This window comes from Atractosteus spatula, chromosome 4 (assembly GCF_055471065.1).
Source record: "Atractosteus spatula isolate fAtrSpa1 chromosome 4, fAtrSpa1.hap1, whole genome shotgun sequence".
Classification (NCBI taxonomy): domain Eukaryota; kingdom Metazoa; phylum Chordata; class Actinopteri; order Semionotiformes; family Lepisosteidae; genus Atractosteus; species Atractosteus spatula.
In genome coordinates, this window is record NC_142709.1 from 14602103 (window position 1) to 14629359 (window position 27257).

General features: G+C 38.7%; 2 protein-coding genes across 2 annotated transcripts in view; one reads left to right on the forward strand and one right to left on the reverse strand.

The window, feature by feature from the left end:
* Positions 1–5994: 5994 nt before the first annotated feature.
* Positions 5995–9780, reverse strand: LOC148835891 (claudin-24-like). Its single transcript, XM_088913447.1, has one exon. It carries the CDS (start codon positions 9390–9392, stop codon positions 8736–8738), a length of 657 nt encoding a protein of 218 aa, XP_088769573.1. The 5' UTR covers positions 9393–9780; the 3' UTR covers positions 5995–8735.
* A 9165-nt stretch (positions 9781–18945) lies between these two features.
* wwc3 (WWC family member 3) overlaps positions 18946–27257 on the forward strand; it is a 54537-nt gene continuing 46225 nt past the window's right edge. The window contains exon 1 of the mRNA XM_088913325.1: positions 18946–19405. Coding sequence (XP_088769451.1) covers positions 19260–19405 — 146 coding nt within the window. The 5' untranslated portion in view covers positions 18946–19259. The remainder of the gene's footprint in view (positions 19406–27257) is intronic.

Below are 27257 nucleotides of genomic sequence, written 5' to 3' on the forward strand. Positions count from 1 at the left end.
CTCAGATAATGTACAGCTATTTCATAAAGTCTGCACAGAAATGCCAAGTTGAAGAAGTCAAAGCATGGATAAAAGGTACTTTCTGCATAGCTTTCAGCCTTTAATCAATGTGTTTATGAAGTGTTTGCCTACCAGGGCATGAACATTTAGCAGTAGGCTGCCATTTTTGCCTATGGCACCTTAACCCTTGTACGAAAAAAGATCATATCATCCACAGAGTGGTGAGCCTATGAAGGAATAGAATAATTGCTAAAAGGTTCAAATGATAGTGAATACTTAACATTGGTCGCAGTGGGCTCTAAAGAGAAGAATGTTTGCAAACATTCTGTTTACAATGCTTACAAAAATTTGATGCTGATTCAGTTTTTACAGTGTTTATCCTGCCTTGTGTTATCTGAAATTGCTTTTTCATGGAAGTTTTACCCTCCAGTAACACCTACCCTCCCGTGAGCCTGACTGAGGAGCCAGATCACTCCAGGGACTAAACAGATGAGCTCAGAAATGACGTACCTTCTGGAAAAGAGGTGATAACATGGAATCAAGTCATGGACAAAGGTTTGCACGTCATTCACCCGAGACAATCCACCACACAGGAAATTTGGATAAATGCTGTCTGTGAAAAAAAGTTACCCAACAGCTGCAGCCTTCAGTAGTGTAAAAAATGGCTATGAAAAAAGGCTGAATCCGAAAATAAGGAGCAGTACCTTAATGTAAAAATATATATGTCCATCCATTTTCTAACCGTTTCTTCCAATTCTGGGTCACAGGGGAACCAGAGCCACAGGCACAAGGCAGGGAACACCAGTCCATCTCAGGACACACACAGACACAATCACTCTCACACCTAAGGGAAATTTTTCTGGAAGCTAATTAACCCACCACCCACCTGTTAAGTCCTGTATGCTGCTGGACTGTGGGACTGAACACAGGGAGAACACCTAAACCCCACTCAGATAGCACCTCAGGTCCAGAATTGAACCCAGGGCTCCAGCACTGCAAGGCTAACCAATGCACCACTGTGCCACTCTAAATATGATATTTTAGATGCAATTTGAAAACGAGTTTCCACTTCCATTACTTTTTAAAATGTATTAATAACATTAAATGAACAGTGTTGAAGGAGGCCTGCCAGGAAGAATAAGAGTATGAGAACAAAAACAAGACAAGAAGAATGATGAGTGTGAATTGAAATTGTTTACATTGAAAAACAGAGGAGTATGCAAATACTCTCAAGAGCTAAAATTGTATACTGTATAAAATTCAAAGATACAGAGTCCATGAATCTCGGATTAAGATCTATACCTACTGTATATAAGGTTGAGTCGAGTCTGCCACAACCCTGGCAGGCTACAGAACAGGGGTTCCCAATCCTGGGCCTGTAGGCCTACACACCTGCAGGCTTTCAGTTCAATTACTGAATTGAAGCCAGATTTCGCAAGATTTTTCATATTCCTAGTAAAATGCAACAGTGAAAAGGCGACCTCCAACATGTTTAAGAGCTAGAGACAGCCAAACAATTCAAATTAATCCCACTGTTAAGTCAATTAAGGTTTTAATTGTGTAAGTGAGAGCTTGTTGTGTGGGCCTCCAGGCCAAGACTGGGAACCACCGTTCTAGGAGATTGTCAGAGTTTGGCTGTATTTATTCCTAATCATGCATGATCATCCACAATAAATATGAAAGTAAATATGTTTTTTTAATGATGGTTTCTGACAGCGACCATCCAGTCCTCAGTTAAAGAGGTGAGAGCCTTCATCAACCATCTTGTTGTATTTTGAAATTGGATTTTAAAACGAAACATACTATGTTTCTGAAAGTTTTTTAGTAATAATTCCAGGTAGAAAGGTCTCCAGGAGCAAAAGCTAACTAACTCATAGTTTTACAGGTATACTCTTCATTCTGCAGTAAGCACTGATGAAGATACCACTACCACGTGTCTTTTGCTCCACCATAAAAATAAGGCTCAATGAAATGAAGACAATTTTTAACATATAAAAAGCCTCACTTTTGCAAAGAATGAGCCAGGGAGCTGCTGCAAGGGTGAAGATGGGGTGGGGGCCGGGGTACGAGAAAGAAGCACAAAGGGGGAACATCTGTTTAAAACACCATTATGTGGGTTCATTTCTCATTTCTACAACTCTTGTTGTACCCATGAGCAAGGTCATTCACTCAGACTGCTTCAGTAAAAACACCAAGTTATATAAATGTCAGGTGCTTCAAAGAAAAACATCATCCAAATAAAATGTGTTTAATTTAAAACAATCTTGCGTTTGAGCTGAAGTAAATAATTAACTCAAATGATCTCTACACAGTGAACATCTTGCCAGTTTTCTAGAACATCCCTAAACTTTGCCTCTTCGGTTCTGCAAAATGGATTGTTGTACTTTCTGGCATAGCAGCTGTTTGTATACATTCTATCTATATTTTCAATCTTGGCAATTATCAAGGCAAGCTGATACCACTGTACTTATGCTCAACAGATACAAGATAACACTTTACAAGACCATTCATGGCTGCAGAGGTCAGTGATTTTACAGGTTAAAAAAATACCTGCTCATGGGATCTTTTTGGGTTTCATTATAGATGATATTTTTCAATAAAAATAAAAATACAAAATTGTAGTACTGAATGAGCAAAACATTTACAAAATCAAAATAATTGAGATAAAACAGATGCTTATTAATTCTATTAACACATTTATATTTTTGCATATTAAAAAAACGGACCTTGGTATTTACAGCATGCATGTACATTCTTTCATTCACAAACACCTCTGGGAAATTGCTGACGATAAAAATTTGTTGTTAAGTGACCCCAACAGCCTTGTCCTTATGGACAGGGTATCCATTGTGACACCCTGGAGGTAAGGAGCCCCTGGGGGTAAGGAGCATTATCGTCTATGTACTTGATCATACCATTTTATTGAAAAGAAGTTATTATTAGTATTATTGGAACCATGCTTTAAATCTTGGTGTGAAAATGATTTGTGCAAATTGAGCATTGCACATGTGTGTTCTTGGTCTTTTTAGTATCTGTGCTGCCATTGGTCAGATTCTTTGAAGATATAATCTATTTTCGTTTCAATGCTGATGATAGCCAAATTCCTGTTTGCACAAAAGCTGATCTTCATTAAGGACTACCTACCACTGCTTTGATGATGTTCAAAAACAGATGCAACCAAATTTATTACATCGCAATGCTGACAAGACTGATTTTATGTTGTTTGTCTCTCCTTGCTAACTCTACAGCTGTGTTAACATTAGTATTTACTTCAGTATTGACTATTGATAGTGCTGGAATCAGTCCCAGTACTCTTGGGACTTGGTGAGTAATCCTGGTGTAATCTTTGATCTGCATCTTGTATTTTATGGTCATGCTTACAAGACACAAATCTTTTTTTCATTAGCTCATCAACACTGCTGATATATCTGTTCATGGCTTTCCACATCTGATGCAGAAGAACTATTCCATACAGTACATGTGTTGTTTCCCAGCTGGATTATTGTACTGTAGTGCTTGGTGCTATATCCTCAAATTGAACTCAGCTTCTCTGATTTGAACTGAAACGAAATATATAAGTATACAGGATCTCTCGTCCAGTGGTTTCACAATAATCACAATATTCAAAATACTTGTGCTCACCTTTAGGGTTGGAATGACTTGGCTCCTGACTGCTGCAGTTATCTGTAGACTGTTATCTCGCTATACACCTACATGTTGTTTGTGCTCTTTGAACCCTCACCTTCGATTATTTCCAAAAAACCAAGCTCTGGTCTCTGGGCGTCCTAGCTATATGTTCTGTTGCTCCAAGGCTGTGGAATAATCTCCAAACCCAAATCAAACCTTACACATCACGCCGCACTTTTGAATCCTTTCTTGCGGCTTATTTTTCATACTCTAGATTTTAATTGTTTCTTCTAAGAAAATGCATATTCATGTGTTACTAGTAGTTTAAAGGTTTGGCTTTTCCTTTGTTACATTATAAAGTGCCTTAAGACAATGTGTTCTATAGAAAAGAATAATAAAACTATTAGGACTGCGATGGAAAGCTCCACGTCACTGTAAATTAATGTTTCAGGGGAGATTATAGAATACATGCAACTAAGAACACTGCTTGTTAATTTAGACTACATGACTGTTGACATGGTTTCTTTTGAAAATTGAAATAGACTACTTTGCCAACACTACTGAGAGGGATATTATCATAGTTGCTTATCAATGTGCTGAACTAAACAAAGATTAAATCAGTCTACGGCCAACCCTTGGTCCCCTTATCTGTTATACTGTAGATGTGTGTGTGCCCTGAGAGCCACTCGTAAAATACTTAAGTAAATAAATATGGTGCCACGACCCAATTTGATATTCTGACTCATATCAACTGCTCAAGATTATAACTTTTTTCAAAGATTTGTGGAAATGCTCATCATTTACTACAGTAAATGTGTCATTCGTGTTTTCATTTAAAACATCCAAGAGGTGTTTTTTAATGACTGAAGTGTTTAAAATGTGTTTATCAGACCTCAGACCTTGTGAATTTACTCATGCCTCCTCCTTTCAAGTTTAGGATATATGATTTAAACCTTATCGAAAACCATGTACTTGGTTTTTATATTGTTCCCATTAAATAATTTATTTTGCCTTCTCACCATTTACTTACCACTTACTCACTTACAACCAGCAGCTATCCAACCCTGCAACTCACAACTGGCAGCCTGCTGGAGCTAAGCAGGTGTGAGTCTGGTCAGTACCTGGATGGTTGCTGCTGAAAGGGGTGTTAGTGGGGCCAGTAGGGGGCACTCACCCTGCAGTCTGTGTGGGTCCTAATCCCCCAGTATAGTGACGGGGACACCATACTGTAAAAAGGCGCCATACTTTAAATGAGATGTAAAACTGAGGTCCTGACTCTCCGTGGTCATTAAAAATCCCAGGGCGTTTCTTGAAAAGAGTAGGTGTTACCTCGATGTCTTGGCCAAATTTTCCCTTGGCCTTTACCACTCATGGCCTCCTAATAATCCCCATCTACGAACTGGCTTCATCACTCTGTACTCCTCCTCAAGGATAACTGAAGTGTGTTGAGTGTTCTGGTGCACTATGGCTGCTGTCTCTTCATCCAGGTGGTGGTGGAGTGGAGTCCCTATTACTTGTACAGTGCTTTGAGTGGAGTGTCCAGAAAAGCATTATATAAGTGTGAGGAATTATTATAAACAATTATAATTATTATGAATGATTAAATTCAACCTTGAAGTCTGTGTGGAATGTCTTTCCTAAACTGGACACCAAATTCTGTAGTTGGGTCAATTCCTAATTCCAGTTGAACAAGCCAATGAATATATAAAGGGATTACGTACCTAATGCTGTGTCAGTGACTTGCCTGGCTGAGGAAATGACAGCGCTGGCTGATGGTCAGGGCTGTCACAATCCCACTCACGTAGGGAGGTTGCTCCAATGGCAAAGCTGGGGTGAAGGAAGGGGTACTGGAAAAGATGTGCACAGACTTGGGGGCAGCCTGCGAGCATTTATATGCAAGAGAGCAGAAGCGTGAGATTGGAATCTCAGCTCCCTCTAATCTTCTGTTAAACAACACCAGAGGTGGCATTAAGAAACTAAACAGACAATGTTTGCAGCACAGTGGAACAGGAATAAAAGTTGAAGCTAGGCAGAACAAGATCCACCGATCTTTCACACTGCTGAATGGAAAATTGATTGAAGGATCTCTTACCACTGCAAATGAATTGAGCAATTCTAGTATGAAATCTCGAAAGAAAAAATAAAGAAAATGAATCCTACAACCAAAACATTTTGAAGTGTGGATGAACATTGATTTGAATTATTGAGACATGAGAAGTAAGGAAATCAGGAAAATTAGTCCATTGGTTTAAGTCAGTGTCTATCCATTTAAAATCATTAAATATATTTACAGCGATAGCTGGAAAAGGACAGTGCTGCAAGGTATCTGAAGTATTTTGTTTACCTGTAATATTAATGACAAAAAACTTTTATTTTCTACATACATGGTCTTTAATGCACTTTTTGCATACAAAGATTTATTGGCAGCTTAAACTAGGCTTTTGGGCACATACATTATACACTTTAACAGATGCACAATATATTTTACGTAATGATTTTTATTTTAAAAAGTGCACATATATAATTTAAATGTGATTTTGAATGATATATACATTATTTACTTCCATCAACAGAGCAACAACAGATTGTTCAGTTCTGTATATACTGACGCATACATGTGCAGCTCTGAGGGTGAACCTCCCACTGTAACTAATAGGATTGAAAGATTACCATATAATGAAATAATGGGTGCATTGTGAGCAACAACAGAGGAATCTTTCAGATGACAGCAGGGGCACAACCTCGTGGATGCAGAGCCTTTAAAGCAAGCACAAGGCATGGATTGGAAAGACCGAGGAGGAGAGGAAAAATGTTGATCGGAGCCTTTGGATCACCATGGCCATAACAACCAAATATTTTTTTTGGAAACATTTTAAATATTTTTGTTCCTTGACCCCTGCGAATGTGTGTGATTATCAAAGAGCACAGGCTGCAGACCAATCTGTTTAACATTCTTTTCAAGATGTGTCGTTCATTAAAGCGTTCATTAAACACAGCTTAGCCTTGGAACCAACAGGGAAGTCAGTATGAATTTTTTTCAAACGCTTTTCCAGCAGAATAGATCTGCAACACCAAAATTAACTTTGTTTTAATCTAATTTTCCAAGCCACTGTCTGGCGACAGTGTTAAATATATCAGAGGGCCTGGTAACCACCAGACATTTTGAAAACCATTTCACAAAATTATACCGTTTCATTGTGCTCTCAGGGTGAAAGGTACTCTTTACATCAAACCACCAAAACCCACAAAACTGGTCATATGCTGCTGTTATGACTTAATTGGTTTTATTGTCTATTTACTCTGACTGCTGTTTGCTTATTTTTGTTTCTCTGAAAAGGATCAAAGATTACAAATGCTAAAATTGAGAAAAAAAAGGTGGAGTGCAAGCAGGTGGATGACATCTGCTGCTTTCAAGCACTGTGCACTGCAGAAGTCACTTGAGCTTTTTAGGTTGTGGAGAATGAAGTTGGAAAACAACAGGAGCCTCAGGAAAGTCTTTGCAGTGCCTGACTCTTTGTTCCTCCATAAGCAGCTGCATTATCTTAAACTAACTTAAATAACATTGCCCGTGTGTTCGGAGATGAGAATGACATTATCAAATTCCCATCCTGCGAATGTGGTCAGATGAGAGCTACAGTTCTATACTTTATTTCATCATCACAGTGGGGCCAGAAAAATGGCTTTTCACGTCTTCCTGTGAAACCGTATTCAGAAACTACTCAGGTAATTGTTACAATTATTATTCAGATTAAATTACGTATTTCACAAAACTCATACCCTTAACATCACAATATTTCAACAGAATATAATACTGTATTACCAATAACATTCATGGTTAACATGTAATATAATTTATAGTGCCGTTCTCATTGTAAAATATATCTTGTTAAATTTTATAGCAAATATAATTTTTGTTCCATTTTGTGTAGTTAGTCTTTATGAACCGGCTGGGAGTATAAAATCTGTAAAGTGAATTCTTATATATATTATTAAAAAGGCAATGCACCTCAACAGGATGAGTGGATTGAAATAAAATCATGTAAACTACAATGCACTCATTCTGTTATAAATACATATATCACAAAAATACATGTACAAAATACTGTTTTTTAATTAAACTTTTTAATAAATCTTGATTTGTCTTAGCTGACATGCACAAATACTCTAAAGACTATTCGAAGTACTATAATTTATGCTATCCCCTTCATAGAGTACTCTGCAATATTATTACACAGAGTGTATGTGAATTTGGTCTTTGCTTAATAAAGGTTTCACCTTTGTTCCAGCAGAGAATTCAGGAGATTTTACTTTTAAAATTTTACTTTTGGTGTGATTCAGCAAGCTTAAAAAATCCCAGCACTTCACTGGAACTTTTTAACACTAATAATGCTCATTTTTCATTTTGAAGTATGATAATAAATGTCAGAAAACTATTTAATACCTTAGATGAGAACTACTCTATGGCACGTTGCTTGCACAATCTTCTGCCATGTTCCACCAGAGGTGAAGATGGATTAAAGCTGTCTATAGCAAGTCTACTCCTTCTCTGGGTACTTTAAATTGTCATATGGTCTTTATACCGTGTTACGGGTCATAACGCAAACACGTGTTAAGAAAAACATGGAATACTAACCAACAACAGAAGTTAGAAGTGGGAAATTCTGTACAACCTGTTTAAAAATGTATTAAGTTCCTCATCCCAGCATTTCCTTGTTTAAAAAAATCCGGTGTGGGGAAACTGTGGGTCAAGTGAAAGAAGAAGCTGATCATCCAGGACTAGGTCGTTCTGAGGTAAGAATAAAAAGAGGAAGTAGCAGCAGCATCATGCACAGATTAATTCACCTAGCACCTAAAACAACTCAGCTAAAACATATCTATTAATCATCGTGGCTTCAAAGTAAACTAATGCGTAGAAGAGCAAATATCTGAATTCCAAGTGTTGTCTTAGTGACCACAAGGATTTAATTAGAGAAACGTGTGAGAGCTTTGAAGAAGGAGCAGCATTTCATCTTGAGAGTGGAGGAGAAGGAGAAAGAAACAGAAACTGGAATCACTTCAGTCACTCACAGGGACTCAGCAAAAGAAGCAAGTGAACCAGTCTTTGCCTCTTAAACATACTCCATGCGCTTCTTGGATGAGTGATCTAAACCTCGCTTTTCCTGGCTCCTGGGGGGATTAGCGCCCGAATTCTGTCGGAAGCAGCAGTATGAGGAAATGAGAAGGATTCCACCCACGATGTGAAGAAATCCGGCTGCCCAGCCACAGAAAAGAGCATCCCCAAATTCGAAGCGTGGCACGATATCGGGGAGTGTTTCATCCCAGAACCTTAGCACAGTCTCATGAGCCATGAGGGACACTGGGACCAGACAGATCACACCAGCCAGACAGGAGAAGAGACCGCCCAGCACTTTCAGGATTCTCTTTGATCTCTCACCTTCGTGTCCTTTACAGGTCTTCACCAGGTAGAGCCCAGGAATGGGAAGCAGCAGTCCTAGGACTCCGATAGCTATGGCTGTACACATGAGGATCCGAGCCAGCTTGATATCATGAGGAAGGCCTAGCAGACTGTCATAACCCCTGCATTCCATGCCACCCAGGTCCTGGATCACGCAGCTCTCCCATAGGCCCAGCTGGTAGCTTTCTGTCTGCAGCAAGTCAGTGGAGAGCGTTAGCCACGACATGAACGTGGTAGCCAACAGGCAAAGCCAAGCCGCAACAGAGAAAAACATCCCCAGCAGTTCAGTGACACGGATCCCTGCATCCATTGTGCTTGAGCAGTGTGTCCTTCCCTTCTTTGCCTTTGCCAGGCTGGATGTAGAGTACGCGTGTATCAGTGCCCTGCAGCTGAAAAACTCCCGCTATGGTGCAAATTCTGAAGAACACTGGCCAATTAGTGCTAGCTGCCTCAGCGGGACTGAAAACACGTTTTCCAAATCAGCTCCCTCTCAAGAAAGAAAAAAAAAAGACAAAATGTTCACATCATCTGTGAATGAAAGGACTTCAGCTTCTTGACATCTTGCCCACCCTTCTGCTGCATCAGAGCAGGAGCAAGCAAGTGGCAGAGACAGCGGACAAAAAGATCATTCAGATCCCTGCCAGTCTCCGAACAGTTTGCCACATGGGATGCTATTAAAATGTAGACAGGATGTTATTAAAATGCAGATCTTTATAATCTGGGGAGCGCAGGGCAGTCTTATTTATAGTATCCACCCCCCATTTTTTGGCGTTTTGTTTCTGACGTGTAATTATGGGTCACTGTGTAGTGCTTACCCAATGCTGAAGAGAGGTGCATAGAATCAGGAGCAATGGAAAAAAAAACTAAACAAGGCTGTTTGCCCTATAATTAAAAAAAAAATAACGTGCTGGCTGAAAAGCAAAAGATAAGCTTTACAAACTCCAGGTTGCCAACACTGCTGCTGAGCAAGGGCATGTCAAATCTGCCCTGTGCATCATATCTTAGCGTCTCTAGTGCTTCTCACTGAGGAACGGCTCACTCTGCTGTTACAGCCTAATCCTTAAAAGAAAGACAATGCATTCTTTTCTGAAGTAGAATTCCTCTAATCACAATCCTTCAAAAACATGTTTTCATTGTTCAGTAACGTGGAGTAGATCATTCACCTTGAGCTTTATAAATATATACAGTATTTAAAGTGCTTCATATATTACATACAGTATATGTAATATGATATACAGTACACGGTACAGTATATCTGTGAGCAAGTCTGAGAAAATGTTGAAAAGTGACAAGTGAAATTATAATCAGTGAAAGTATAGCATTTCAGATATATGAGAATATCATTCTGAAATGATATTAAAGGTTTTAGGATTTAGATTCTGAGCTTTTAGGCAGACTGACAAACACTTTCTAATTCATGTCTGAAAGTGCAAAATAGACTGCATAATGTTCTATTTTTACATGGTTTAAAACTTGAAAAGACTCGACTTTGCAAGCTCATCACTTACAGTTAAAACTGGATTATACATCTCTTACAAAAACAGAAAAGCTTACTCAGACCAAGAATTAAAATGGTAAGTGCAGTTTATCTTTGTGTTCAAAATACTTGTGTATTTTTATACTTTATGAAGAATGTATTCACCTTGTCGAGTTTTTGCTTTGAGTAATTTAAACATTTTGGTCTATAAAGTATTTTTAACCGCGATCTTTAATCAAAAAATTGCATTTTTTAAATAATACCTTTCAATGATCGGATAGTTTACCCTTCAATGAATGGAGAATAATAAGATTATCTAGCATGATGTTGTTATTCTAAGTAGCCTTGATTGTTTTTAAAAATAAAATAAAAAAAAGAATTAAAAGAATAAAAAAAGCTGGCCAAACTTTCTCTTAGATGTCATTTTGATCTTATTTGTATAATGATATTATATCAATTATATGTAGAAATAAAATTAGCTCTTGGATGAAAAAAATATCAACCAAACCAAGCCACTTTAAGTTTATGAGAATTGTAACTCTTTGTGATTGCACAGGGATATATAAAAGAACACCATCAAAATACAGCTTTCTTTGGTCTGGTTGGAAAAAAATTCCAGGAGTCAAAGCAGTGTATTGCGTATCAGACTCCTCGATGTACAGAGTATTGAGCCTGTGTTCTGTGAGAGTATGGGCGCGAGAAAGGGGAAAAGCTGGGAGAAGTAGAGATTCTCAGACTTGAAAAAATCTCCTTCGAGCCCTTAACGATTTTCAACAGGAAGCAACTGACCTTTCAGTTGGGCTTTAAACATACAGTAAAAGGTAAAATTAGTGTCCTTCACCAGCAACTAACTGGGCCTATTTTAATTTCAGGTATGCTGTTGAACTTGAGACTCTGTGGAGGCATGCAAGTGTTTACCGAAATAAATCAAGATATGGATCACTCAGAAAGAGTCATTTTTGCAGACCTGTTTATTTTTATTTGACACTTATTTCCTGTGTATAGATTTTTTCATAATCAGTCAGTTCCTGTAATTGTCCCTTCAAGGCTGACCACTTTGCAGTGGAAAGTTTTGAAAAATATGCTCATTCTCGCCTCTTCAGAACATTTTCAAAAGCTGATTTTTCTGCATAATTATTTTTAAATAATCCTGAGTGAAAAATAATAAAAAAAACAAAGGAATCAAAACTGAAATGTAGTGAGTATTTAACTTTCAGGGTAGTTTTATGACTTCCCTAAAAATATCCTGATATGGAGAGCAAAATGTTAACCAACTGATAACCGTGCTATGTTTGTACTTCACAGAAAATGTTCATTAATGCTACAGACCCAAAAAACATAAATACAAATTGTAGCCTGTGCACCATTGATTGTACTACAGTACCTATTCATAGATAGAAAATTCTATTTTGTAAAAAATTGTGATGTGTGTTGAAATAAAAACAAAAGGCTCGTTAAATAAAAATGTAACAATGAGAATGCTGCATCCAAGAACCTTACAATTTACATACCATCTTTTGTGATTACAGTATTTAATTCAGGCAGCAACCATTGTAAACACCAGTCTTAGTGCAGAAGAGTTCATTTTTGCACACTGATATTATGAGCTTGCAATAAGTGCAGGCAGGAGGGTTTGGACCTGTTAAGCGCCGTCATGATTCTATTTTACATAATGTATGTGTACTGTAGCAAAAGATCAGCCCTTTTTTGGTGCTTTAATTCTCTAGCTAACCACAATCACAAACAATGTAACTAAATAAGTCTGAATTTGGTTGACACAGTAGCTTGAATAAAACCAAAAATCAGCCTCAGATCAATTTTACATCGCCTGACAGAAGACTGCAAACAGCTTGCGTTTGTGATATTGTACATACTTTAACTATAACTGCCACTACCTCCTCTTTAACAGTACATTAAAACATTCTGCTTCTTACTATACATTTTTACTGTTCTGGTAAATCTAAATCCTATCCAAGATGCTGAAATCTGTTATGCTCTGTGAGAAAATGTTAATATTTTGGAGTGAATGAATTAATTAAAGAGACTAAGGTGATTGTAAGTTACTAATTCAGTTTCTTTTTGGTGCCTTTATATAGAGAAAAAATGTTGTTAGTGTTATTTTCCAAAAACTATTCTTCATACTTCTTATATCAAAAGGAGTCCAATATCCAAAGGACCTGTATGCCTGTAAGCACCATGACAAGCCTATCACATATTCTTGATGCACTGGGAGCAACAGTCAATTTGCCAGCCTCTTGTTTTCTTTAGGAACAAGTAATAGGTTTATTCCATGCTGAAAAAAAGAAGAAAGAGAACACAACGTTTCGGCCGTGGAGCCTTCTTCAGGTGTCGTTTTCTTCTTGTTTTCTTCTTGTTTTCTTTATACCATGTAGATCACATGTGAAGCATATTGCTTAGCTTGAAAATTTGATTGATTGTGACACACTTTGAATTGCTCAAGGCATCTTGACAAACACAAACTTGACTGCGAAAATGGTATAGCAAGGCTCTTCATCAACCAGTAAAAAGAATATGTGCATGCATTGCTTTATCTCAACTTTGGTTGTTTATCTTGACATTATATATGAACAAGGATCTGGATCTGGATCTGGCAGCCTATTTAAAACAAAAAAAAACAACCAAACAAAAACAACTAAATAAAAAAATTGAGATATTAAAGCTGAAATTGTGGTAACATACTGTAATTAATGAAGAATCACAGAAATCAATATTAAGACCACAGATCTTAATTTATATCAGTGATCTAGATTCTGGTACAATTAGTAAACAGGCCAAGTTTACAGATGGTACAAAAATAGAATAGAATTCACAACTGGACAAACTCCAAGTGAAAAAGGCTTGGATATTTTTGTAGACGTGTTGTTTTCCTCTACCTCACAATGTAAGGTTAGCAATGAAAAAGACAAATAGAATGTTAAGATATATAGTTGAAAATGTAGGATTTAAATCAAGGGATGCCATGTTAGAATATATACAATGCACTCGTAAGGCTTCATTTAGAGTATTGAGTACAATTGTGGTTGCCATGTTACGAAAAAGGAAATGCTGCTCTCTCCACGGAAGAGGTCCGTGATACCTCTCTAGGCCTGATGGAGAGTCCTACATAGACTAAAAGACCTGAGGAGATCTGATTCAAATATTCAAAATCTTCAACTCAGAGGACAGAAGTGGAACCCGTAAGGAAGTGCATTTAAAACCGATAGCCTTAACAGCAGTGCGGATGGCCAAGAAAAACATGATAGCATGGCAAAACTCACAGGCAGGACAGCCAGGGATCAAGAGGGAAACTCCTGATCAAGCGTTCCAGCCTGTCTCATTAAAATGAGGAGAGAGTGAGGGAGTTAGATGAGAGAAAGGAAGGAAAGCTAGATAAGGCGATGAAAAACAGATCGTTTATGAATGACTGACCAGTAATAGTCTGTGCTTGGTGGCAGCTGAACACGCTGTGGATCAACTGCTGAAAAGCAGATGGTGAAAACAGCGCAAAACACAAGCAGAACGTAACTCTCAGAGCTGTAGATGCTGCAGTGAGCTGTTCGCAAAACACCTCTTCGTCTGGTACTTTACTTTTCGGCTTCTGAAACAAAATTGTGATGGCCTGGGGTTTTAATTTTCTTTCTGTGTTAACTCGCCCTACCACCCTCTATCATGAAAGCTGATGACCACAAAACGAATCAACAATTTTGCAAATGTTTTCAGCTGATTGTCTGTTACAATAATACACCCCTACTACTGGAGCATTAAAGCAAACATTTTTTTCTCCAAATGAAGATTTTAAACTGCTTGTAGAGGTCACCCTTGTGTTGTGTTTGCATGTCCATGTCTATGTAAGCATGTATTTGGGACACTGTAGTGCTATAAAAGGTATCCCTCTCTGGGGTGGCCCAGCACGTGTCAGATTATGATTTTATGACTCCCAGCCCACGTGGCCTTTATTCCTGGGGCTCCGAACACAAAGCAGTGGAGTTTTAAAACATCCCAAATCTGTCCACAGTTGAGGAAGACTCAGGGCTCACAGTAGGAGTTAGAAATTTTATAGAACAGTTCACCTGAATCAACAAGTCCGTGGGCACGTGTTCAAGCCTGGAAGGGTTCAGTGCAGAATGTTTCCTCTGCATCAAGAAATCAAGAACAGCTTGACACCTGGGAACTGTGTCAAACTGCTCCAAGTGCGCAAATCATTTGTCTGGCTCGGGTTATAAAGCCACGGAGGGCTTTGATGGAACAAAAGCTGGAAGATCCTCCAGCCACTGGGGTCGGGAGTTGGGCGCAAGTCCCTGTTCTAAAACTCTGCACGGTGAGTGAGAGACTGAGAGAAGAGAGTTCCCACACCTGCCAGAATCACAACGGGTCCCAATCCTACTGGGAGAGGGAGGAGGGAACTCAGTTGAACTGGCAGCCCAGTATGTGATCTCCTGTCACGGCCTGAGGAACAGTGAGTCTGTCTCCCAATAATGCTCCAGCCGCCTACAGAATATGTCAATATTTTATAATATGTCTTTGTTGTAAATGTCTGTAATATGTCTGTAGATTTTATTTTACTTCTATTTTTGTTTTGTTTCATGTAAATATCATTACTTTCATTTGCTTTGGCAACACTGATTGTACCCATCGGTCATGCTAATAAAGCACCTTGAATTGAATTGAATTGAAGAGAGAGCGACGTGGCCGCCAGAGGGCGGTGGTGGGATTCATGCAAACTGGACTTTCCCACAATGCACCACGCTCTGTGCATCCGCAGGCTTGTGTAACCAAGGAGCAGCGGACGGTGTTTTCAACATCTCAATACAAAGTTCCTGGAAAACAAATGGTTTTGTTATGACGGCAGGTCAAAACATTAAGAGGATTTGCTGTAGCAGATTTCCTCATAATTTGTGTATGCATTTTTATACGGCACTAAATAGTAAAACGGGAAGGTTAAAAGAAACGCCTTCGTTTTTTTTTACAGTTAAACCTTTAGACTTCTGTTTCCTGCAGATGGGACAGTGATTCTCCTGTGCTAAACGTTTGTCAATTGTGAACGGAGTAACTAAATAAATTCTCATTATTTTTTCAATTTATTATTTATGTGCTATTTGAAATAAGAGTTTGTTTTAAGAGGAGGAATTGAATATGCCGTTATAACATTGTTTTTGAATCCTCTCCGATCTGGATGCAGGGAAACTGCCTTCCAGGTGAGAACTAACTGGAGAATCCAAAAGTGGAAAAGTAGGTACCCATGTTCAAATGCATTATCTTCGAACCCTAGCTGGGTTCAATTCAAATTGACTCGGGGAAACAAAGATAGTAACATAGTGTAGAAACATCAATGCATTTTGGTATTATACTTACTATGACCACACGAGGGAGGCAGAACATAAAGGTGAAAAATCAGTTACTTTAGCTTCCAAAACGATTTGGGCTTGTATAGAAAAAACGTTACACTTAGTTTGGTTAAGCGTCACCACAGAGATAACCGTGTTAAAGACCCAATACATCCCAATACTGACCATGTTTAGCTTCTGAGATCTGACTATACATCTATATTCAAGTAATCACAACTTTGTAGAAAAATGTGTAAGAGTGATATATTGAATATAGCTGTTAACTCGATCTCAATTTATCATCAAGAGGAAATAATAATTATTAATTTGCTTACACATATATAGCGCTTTTCTGGACACTCCACTCAAAGCGCTTTACAGGTAACAGGGACTCCACTCCACCACCAGTGTGCAGCCCCCACCTGGATGATGCGACGGCAGCCATAGTGCACCAGTACCCTCACCACACATCAGCTCTCAGTGGGGAGGGGAACAGAGTAATGAAGCCAATTCACAGATGGGGATTTTTAATGACCACAGAGAGTCAGTACCTCGGTTTTACGTCTCATCAGAAGGACGGCGCCTTTTTACAGTATAGTGTCCCCGTCACTATACTTGGGCATTAGGACCCACATGGACCACAGGGTGAGCGCCCCCTGCTGGCCCCACTAACACCACTTCCAGCAGCAGGTCTCCCATTTAGGTATTGACCAGGCTCACACCTGCTGAGCTATAGTGGGTTTCCAGTTGTGAGCTGCAGGGTGATATGGGTGCAAATCCTTGCACAAACTACATGAAGAAATAAATATTTGCGACACTTTCAGAATTAAGTTTTCAATATCATATTGACTTGGGAGGGATGATATTGTACGCATTAAAAAAACACATTGGTTATTGTTACCTGCTTTGTTAGGATTTTGTTGGGAAATGCTGGCTAGAAAATGTATGATGGACACCAGGTGTCTAAAATTCTTATCCTAGAGGGTTGCAGGGACTTCAGGTTTTCTGTTAAGAGCAATTTTAGATAAAAACTTAATAAATCTCGTAAGCCCCACAAATGGAAAAATACAATTTTGTTTTTAAAATTTCTCTGAGAATTTCAAAGACGTGATTGATTTTCGACACATTGTCTATAAAACATTTTGATAACCTCGTAGCAAATGCTTTATTTTCTCCTTTAAGTAATTAGACTCATAAACGAAGTAATTGCAAATGGAAAAATGACCAGCAGATGGCAGTGTGGGGCAGTATTTACGGTTCTGGTTTGGTATGAGGCAGGTTGTTATCTTAAATCCGAGCAGACACGCTGCTATTGAAGTAGCACTTTGACCAGTTTGCCCCAGTAGTATAAACGGGTGCAAATGTAAGCTGATAAAAGCAACAAAAATTAAAGTAGTAGAAGACACCATGAAGTTGCAGGGATTGTTTTTTAAAGAACTTGGCACACAAGAATTCCAACCTGTTTTGCAACTGCTTACGTGAGTACCAGTGGCCTGAAGCTATTTGGTAAGTTTGCAAAACTTACTTATAGTACATGCTGTACCTAGATCTTCTGAAAGGCTCTCACTGGTATTTCTGTTACAAAAACTCTCAAACACGTTATTGTGCTGTGGCGTCAATGGACCAGCAGGTGGCCCTCTTTCGTAAGACATCACCTTCTGCGCCACAATAATAATAATAATCCCTTACACTTATACAGCACTTTTCTTTGTAGCTCCCACCTGGACGACACGACAGCAGCCATAGTACACACAGTACACTCTCCACACATCACCTTTCAGTGGGGAGGAGAACAGAGTAGTGAAGCCAATTCATAGATGGAGATTATTAGGAGGCCATGATTGGTAAAGGCCACCCGAGAGTGTCAGGACCTGGATAAACTGTATTAGGATTTGGGGTTATTTTTGCATTTTGCTCTGTATAAGTATTGTAGATGTGAAATACATAAGGTCACAATTTATGTGGTAAATAATCCCAATTTATAAAAAAATAAATCATTTAAGTAATCAGAAGCTTGTGCAGAACAAAATCTTTAAAGAAGTGAATGTTTTGAATGATATGATCTGAGAGACCTCAACAAAAATCCTATGTCTAAGAAGATAATTATGTTAATTGTTTAATTGACTACCCAGGCTGGAACAAAAACTTGGTCCACCAGGAACTGTGTCTGAAAACTTCGCTCCAGGATTCGTGATGGATACACTCGCATAAACAGAGATCTCCGAGGTTGTGGTTTATCGGCCGAAAAGATGACCGAGACGGATCCATTTGACATAGAATCTACAAAAAGTGCCTCCTGACTCTTTTGGCCACGAGTCATTTTTGGAGTCGGTAGTTACACTAATAAACCCACCAACGAGGAAGGAAAGTTTGACATTTTCAGGACGATGAATTAGTTCTGTGGGTCCCTTGGAGAAGAACTCTAAAACAACGCAATTAAATCCAATATACTGTACATGTTCGCATTGATCTCATTTATTGTATGTTGTGGATGCCACCTACAGCAGATAAGAGTCTGCAAGAAGGCACACGTGGTGATATTGTGTTATCATTTTATTGTGTGTTAGAATGTATTTGAATTATTATTTATAGAATATTGATCCCTTTACTTTGCTTTTCTACGTACTACATATAAATAGCATCGGGATTTGATTTGCTTGGAGTTTTCAAGGATTCAAACGATATATGCATAGTTTGTTTTTGTGCCTCTCAAGTTAAAGCCGAGCCGTGCCTTTTTTGGGAATGGGAATTATTACATTGTATTAATACCACACAATTACCGAAAAGTTACAAATCATCCAGCCCCACCCTTCTGACACTCCAGATGACGGAAAGGACCGCGTTTGACACTTGCCGACGGGTAGCCTTTGATTTCAGTCAACTCCAGAAATCAAATCCATTTTTCTCTCGTTTTTGAGCCGCCTAGGAAAAAAAAACGGAACTTCCATTTTCCATGCTGTTACAGAATTCCTCGTGTTTCTATTGGCCTGTCTACGCCCGTATTAATGATCCCTTCGCCCCTGGGCACCGTTTATGCAAATATCCTTTGCCCAAATATGGACACTGTGGAATGAAATATGGCTGGAGAAGCGAACATGGAGGAGCGGAGAGAGGCGTTATGAGAGCCGAGCTAAACTTTTTTTTGGGGGGGAAAGTGGATACTGGACAATCCATGCTTGCTTTTTCATTTTTGCAGAGTTGTCTGTTGTTGTTTTTTTGGCCAAATCCGACCACCGATAGGAAAGTGTTGTAATGAACTGAAGAGGGATTCTACATATACATATTTTTTGTCCGGACAAGAGAGGACGGGGTGGGAGGGGAGGGTGAGGGGGGGGCCGTCTGGCCACTGAGAGAACCCCCTCACCATCACACCGCTATGCCGTGGGTGAGCAGCAGCAAGCGAAGAGTGAGCTCGGAGCTGCCGCTGCCCGCTGGCTGGGAGGAAGCAAGAGACTACGATGGCAGAGTCTTCTTCATAGACCACAACACCCGGCAGACCTCGTGGATTGACCCGAGAGACAGGTAATCGAGTCTCTTCAAAGGGGGTGAGGGGGGTGTCCCGGGCTGTGTCTCACTTGAGGTGGGTTTAGGTTTTGGGGGCATCGATGGCGAACAGGAAAGAGGACCCGAGGGGTTGAGGGGCAAAACAGCCATGAGCAACTGGTGGCAAGTCCTGATAACACGTTGGGCTTCCAAAAGATGGGCATGTGGATTGATACTGTACCTGTCATGGAGAATACAAAAGCAGGCGCGATCCACTACCTGTACGTGTTGATGTTAAAACTTTCTGCAGCTTTGATCTTCCTCCCCATACGACACTCGCAGCTATTATTATTATTATTTTTATAATTCGAAATAACATGTCAAGTGGAACTGCGTTTTTGTTTCTCTGTGCAGCCACCCTCCGCCCCTAACACACATACACCATCTAGCTTTCGTGAGATTTAATTTGAATGCCTGGCATTTACTTTAAATGTAAAAAACGGCAGCTACTCCCTGCCAGCCGCGGAGTACCTTTGCTTTTTCGCTGCCGTCCTGTCGCAGTTTACTGAACATCACTTCGGTGATATGGAAACTTGCAAATGGCACTCTGGAATCATTATTTTTGCACATTTACCTTTCCAGGAATTGCAGTATGCAGTTGTTTCTCGGACATTTTGATTTTTCTCGTTCCATCCCCAGTAAACTGGTAGTAGGAAACATACTTCAGGTTTCTATGCTATAGGCCCTCTAATACAAATACAACCTAATTTGTCTTAAATGGTTTTATTTTTTAAACTTTTTTTAAATTAAAATGTCTTAAATGACGTCGCAATGATGTTTTTTTACAAAGTCGATGTCTTCTGAGAATGACTTGTTTTTGTTCGATGTATATCATAACCGAAACGTTGTTTCATGGCTTTTTGATTTATGATACAATTTTTTAACTATCTTGCCGTTCTGATTCTGATCTTTATGGGCGGTTACTTCTTATACACTCTGAGCAGTTGTTGGAAAATTATTATGTAGCAACGCAGCAAACTACTGTAAAATTGGGAAGATGAATTCCCTCGATAGATCTCCATCGAAGAAGTCAATACTTGGAGGCGTGGACGCCGTGTTGCTTATAATATTGTACTGTCTCTCTTTAAAGAGGTGCCTAAGGATTACGATGTGATTAGGTAAAGAAAATATAAAAAGCCGTAACACCCAATCGATTTATCATTGGGAATATAACCGTAAATATTTCACGGGCCTGAAGACAAAGGATGCTGACAGGAGACTCTAAAATGAATCCTTCTGTCAGTCTTTGTAATCGCTTAATTTATTAACCTTGAAATCGTGCCTTCTTTGTGATAACAACTAACAGACCTTCCTCTCTGCATCGTCTCACAACTACCGCATTGAAAGCTCTTAGGATGTCTATTTCGCTCGAAAATCTTCTGTTTTAGGTGTCTTATTCTGCTATTCTGCTGACAGGCAGGATTATGTCTTGTTTACATTCTGCAAAGACATTTCTTGCCACATTATTCCTTTTAATTGTAAAACTCTGCTGACATTAGTTCACGTTTATGACCGCAACAGACAACTGCTTATGTTTGTCTTCATAATGATTCGGCAATAAAACAATCTTTGGAGTCTGGGATAAAAGTATCTTTTGACTAGTGAATTTACTTCTTTAACTTTCCTTATTACATTTATAATCGGCTCATTTGAAAAGACCAGCTAACTCTTTGAAAGTACAGTAGTGTGGGTCTGGAGATAATTTGTGTGATTAATTAAAGGGCAGTTAAATATGGATACAACGTTTTGTGTTCTTTTAATAGATCATCAGTTGTGACCTCCCTCCCTTATATATTTTAAGAAAAGTCTGACTACAAATGGTAAAATTCCTTGAACTCCAGCTCCCAGAATTCCTTTTCTAAAAATGTAAGGAATGCTACAAAGCCCAGTGGAAACACTAAGAGGACATGTATAGTTGGAGCTATATTTTGAAGACGTCTTTATGTGGTTAGATTTTGTCAGCATGCAAACTTGAAGAACTACGTTGCACATGACTTAGTGTGTTTTAAACGTATTGGTTTGTGATGTGGTTACTGTGAAGTCAATCAATGGTGTGTACAGTACATCACAGAAAGAAAAATGCTTTTGATATTTAGTGACCAGCAATAAATCTTGTCTTCTTGTAAATTTACTTGGAGTCTGGTTTTGTTTCTAAATGTATTAATTTGTTGAGAAATGGTTTAAAGTTTGAATGGTGAACTACTGTAGGCAAATTATAGCTTGAAAAGCAAAATATGGTAATATAAATACAAGTATTTTTATATTTGTTGTATTTTTTCATTAAATCCATTTTACATTATGTGAATTCAACAGATTGGTTGTGTGAAACTATGTACAGTAAAGGGATTATTCAAAACAGAAATTTTAATTTCTTTTGTGATTGATTGTAAAATTGTGGAGGCAGTTGAAGCAGGAGGCAGGAGTCTGTTTCTAGCACATGTAGTTCAGTAATGCATTGCTTTGAAACAAGGTTACAGGTTGTTGTAAGAAAAAAAAACAGAACTATAATAATAAAATTATGTGAAATGAGATGGTAAAGAATTTGAAATCATCATCATTATCATCATATCAGATAGTTTGCGTGAGAAGAAAGCGCATGATCTGAATTTGTTCAACATCTTGGATGTCCTGTTTCTTGCTCAGAGTACCAGCCTTTTTTTGCACCACAGAAGCACACAGGGACAAAACACCTTTGTGAACAAGATAGAGAGCTTCAGTATAACGAAGCAGTGTACATAAAAAAGTGTCGTTGCATCGTGCACGTATGGCAAAGATGTACAGTACCTTCAAGATAGGAGTGCCATCCAAAGGAAACCATTATCTTTTTAAAATGCACTTTGAACAAAATATTGAATTATTATCAGTAATGAGGACTGAGGACTATAAACTGCCTGTGGACTAAATTGCTTGTGTTTGGTTACAGAACAGGGATTAGCTGGAACTGGATATTTGCTGATTTGGGGGGAAAAAAACTTACAGCTGCCTCTGTGTTCCCTCCCTCTGCACAAGTGGATCCTGGCCTGTCTTGCTATCATGTACGGTCTGTGGAGCTCTCATAGAGACTCATGGTGCCAGAGGAGGGACAGAAGAGGCTCAGAGTACGGCTCCTGTCAGGACCTTGTTTTCAAATTCCATCCACTTAAAAGGAAAGAAAAAGAGAAGTCTGAAAAAATCTAAAATAAAAATCTGTGCACAGAAAAGGCTAAGGCAAAAAAAAAAACCCAACAAGAATTAAGGAGCCATCTCAGAATTAACAGTACCTTTTTTCTTTATATGTTTTTCTGAAAGCTGTAACGGAATAGAGTGATGTGCAGGTCGGAGGTTGTCTCTGGGTACTGTAGGTATTCGGTACCAATGTTACATCTTAAAAGTGGGAGTATAAGTCATTGAGTTAACATTAACCGTAATGATTTAGTGTCCCTAATAAGTATGTGTTGGTGTCCATGTAGAAAAGTCTATCAATGTTTTCCAGAGGTTTTTTAAATGTATTTATTCAATTGGATTGTACCAGAACCATTGCAATCTACGTTTTTAATGTATTTCTAGTCAGACGTTCTGAGGAAAAAGTTCTTTGAAATGTTGCAAAGGAACAAGTAAAGGTTTGCTCCATGCTGAAAAGAGAAGAAAAGAAACACAACGTCTCAGCTGCGGAGCCTTCTTTGGGTGTCAAGGAAAAGGCCCCTAAGAAGAAGGCACCTAAAAAAAGAATTCTCCGAAGAAGGCTCCACAGCCAAAACGTTGTTTCTTTTCTTCTATTTTCAGCATGGAATGAACCTTTACTTGTTCCTTTGCGGCCTATGCATGCTGACACAGCTAACTTCTTTGAAACGTTGCTGTGCGATAAGGGAAAAGATGTGAAAAACTGTACAATACTATCCATGTTCCTGTCCTTAAGTTCCTTAAACTTAACTCATAGCATTCCATATGAAGACAGAAATGCTGCCAAACAGCCACAGGGTTTATTGACTCTCTTTTTGGTGGTAAATTGTGGCCATGAATAGGATTGTATGGGTACTTTCTTATAGGTGGAAAGAGCATGATGCCTTGAAGTTCATTGTCTTCATGTCTGATTAGCAAATTCTGTCGTCTGCTGAACACCAAAATTATGGTTTGTTATTACAACATTAGCCTTGATAATACTTTAGATATCTAGAAGATTATTTTTTAAAGTGTGTGTAAAACATGATGTGTTAAAGCAAAACCGGAACAGTGTGTGTTGCTGTCTGAATTTCCCTCCTGGCTGAATGTTAAGTTCTCATTTTTGCTTACATGATCATATTTACACTTACCAGCAAGTCAGCACAGTGTACTGTATACCAGGCATTGCGTCACTCGAGTGTGTAGGTCTGGATTAGCTATGGATGAGATAACGCTCTATGGCCTCTCTTAGATTTCTTTGCAGAGATTTTGTGCTTTGGCTTTATTTTCAGAAAGATTATCTTGGTTTTAATAGTCACCTACGTTTTGGAAGTAGAAAGACATGCTTATATGGAGAATTTTATAAGTGTGAGGATTCATATGTAGGTTCTGTTGCAAATAAATGGACATGTCTGGGCTACAAAGGTGTTTGTTCTTTGGCATGAGTGATAGAGTTACAGAAAAACGCTTTAAATGCAGAGCAAAAAAAAAAATTTTTTTCACAGCAGTCAGCAGTCAAAGGCAAGGCTACCACTGCTAGGAGGAAGGACTTGTTTGAACAGTGTGCTCTGGGTGACAGCTTGTAGAGGAAAGTATAACGCAAATGTGAATGTGCTGCACAGACACCTGGGAAGCTACTGTAACGTGTATGTGAAGTATGGGTACAGTGTCAGCAGTGACAGCAGACCAACTTTATGCCCTTCTGAGTCTACTTTTGAAATTGCCGGTGGAGTAGAATGAGAGAGTCACAAGGCCTTTCTTCTGTTCTTACTGGAGACTGTCCTGATATTGTAGTAATTCAGACCCATGCTCACACCTGGAAGTTACAGAGCACAGCTTACACATTCTGATTCGGGGGAAGCTATTTTTTTTCAAAGTTGTTATAAAAAAAGGCTACAGACAAGAAGAAATCATTTAGCCATCCTACCCCTCCAGTTCCTTGTGTGTTAATTACCCCACCAATAGTGTGATTAGAGATTGAGAATGTCACTTTGTTGCATACAACAATTTGTGCAAAGGCATGACTCTATTTTTCAGTCCTTTAAATTCATTGCTCTTGTAATTTTCTTTTATTGCCCTGGTAAGGAAATAAATGTCTGGGTTGAATTTGTCAGTAGTTTTTTTTTTTGGTCACTTTAGAAACTTTAGACTTCCCTGAAGTCTTCTTTTTGCCCCATTATGGAAAATGCATTTGGTCCCTTAAATGCATCTGCTTTTGACTGGCACTCCGGTTTTATGTATTTATGGTTGCTCCTCTTTCTTTCTGAGTCTTTCTGTTACTATATTGTCCTCGCTGCAACACTCGGCGAAGATTTCTGCATGTGGTCAAATTCGTGCTTTGTACAGTTCCTCATGGCCTTCCTTGAGTTAAGTTCAGCTGTTTTTCCTTTGTATCCTGCTGTTATGTTAGCATTTTTGTATGGCCTCCCCACACTAGGTTTGTTGACTGAATAGTTAACAAAAACATCTAGATTGTATCCGTAACTGGTGAACTGCTTCACGTTCTCTCCTTCCATTTGACCATTTTTGCTGTAATTTTCTCTCATGGCATTTAGCCTGCCACTTCGTGTTTATCTCCCTGTCCTTCTGTGTTATCTTTAAATCTGTTTGGATTTCCATTGTTGCTTTGAGTGTAGCCCTTCATTATTTGGCTTAATATCAGAGTTCAGAGGTCATTTACATAGTTGAGAATCTTCAGCAGAAGCTGATATTGATCCCTTTGGGAATGTATTGAGTGCCACGGTCCAGAATTAAGCTATGAACACGTTTTTCCTTTCACATGCTACATTGAAAATCCTGAAGGAAGACAAGAGATTATGGTCTTTTCCCTTAAAATTTGTTTCCCTCACTCCCCCACCCCCCCCCCCCGCCCCACACCTACCCTAAATTTTTTTTCACTCATTGGAACACGCTGTTCCCCAGAAAGCCTCTCCTTCCAAGATCGCACCCTTATGTGTTTTTGTTGAGCTCACTTCTGTCCCTTGGTGGGACTGTTGGTGGGCACTGGAATCAACATTGATGAGATATTTACCAATACAAGTACTACCCTGCGCCCTAACTGATTTAAGTTTTAGAATTAGAGTTTCATATGGTACCTAAGGTCTAGCAATCACACAGTCTAACTCCAGGTTACCTTAAGGACTTGTTGCATGAGTATAGTCCAACAATTAGCCTAAACTGTAATTGGCTGTTTAAGATTCGGGGTCCCGTGTATTTAGGGGTGGTAGCTATCTTTTTACTTTGCCTTTAATGTATGATTTTATTTTATTCCTGGCTTTAGTTGGTCATTTAAGTGTGATCTGTTTCTGCGATGTTTGAAAAGTCACAAGATCAAAGTCAAAACACTGTTATTACCTCGTCACTTTTTAGACACATTAATATTTTCATCTTCAGTGAAATCTAGCAGACTGAATAGGCAAGGTCTTTCTCCTCTAAATACTTGCCTTTCACCTCCTATAATAATTTTGCTTTGTAATAAATCCTCCAACCTAGCTCTTAATAAATACTGCATAGTTTGAGAATAAATTTAAGTCTGACTGACCTATGCTCGTGTGTAATACTGATTTTTTTCTTCAGCAGAAAATTTTCATTGGCACCAGATTTTTCAGTAGTTTGGTCAAAGTTTAATTTTGACAAAACAAGCCACAATGAATATAAAGGGACAGTGTGTATAGTATTTTAGTGTTTGGCACCTGCGAGGAATGAACCAGGAAGGCAGCTCCAAGGGTAAAGTTGGAGTGAAGGCGGCGTCGTTAGAAAAGATGTGCACAGAGTTGTGGGCAGCCTGCAGATTTAGTCCAGCCTGCAAGTATATGTAGGAGAATGGAAGTCTGAATTTGATCTCCCAAACTTCCATTTAACCACACCATTAGTCACATTTTTCAGTTATTCCTTTATTTAAGAAAGAGAGTCCATTCAGGACAAGGTCTCATTTGCAATGGCAAGTTGGAGTGTACTCATTTACACAGCAGGGCACTTACAGAAGAAATCTGAGGTCAGTAATTCACTCAAGGATACAACAGAAACTACTTCCTAGGACTTGAACTTGGAATCCCCTAGTCCAGGGTCTAGAGTGCCAAACCACTGCTCCATGCTGGTGATGCTGATACGTGCCTCTAGTGCCAGGTTAGTGCACAATTATCCTTTGAGTTCGAGCCTTTCAGATACTGAATCCTTCTGCTGAATTTGATTGCTGGTTTTAAGATTTTGTGACTACTTGTATCTTGCCTTTTGACAATAGACTTTACTTGCCTAAAGAGCATATCCCCAGCTCTTGAGCTGCACAAATTGCATTAACCCTAACACAGTTTTTCACTAATGCTTTTTGTTTCTGACTTTCTAGCTACTTTTAGCGTTTTGTTTCTAACTTTTCTGAAGTGAGGACATTATTATCTTCTGTCCTAATTTTTTTTATTTTGCAAAATGGACTGTATAGTATGTGCACTCTTCCTGAGTTCCACTGGTTTCTATATATTTCGACTATGTAGAGTGAAATGAAATACAAATTTTCAAGGTACCGTAAAATGCCATCAACTTATTAAAATACTTTTAAAGTATCTCAGTATTTGTGAGTAAGAAAATTATTAGATAAATGGATTGTTTACTTTTTAAGCTGGCTTATTATATTTTATAAATGCAATTAAATGAAACTTAGTAAAAGCTATTTACACAGTTATTATTCAGAAATATATTG

Excerpts from the sequence above, each read along its gene's own strand:
- LOC148835891 (XM_088913447.1), bottom strand. The coding sequence starts at position 9,392 with ATGGATGCAGGGATCCGTGTCACTGAACTGCTGGGGATGTTTTTCTCT.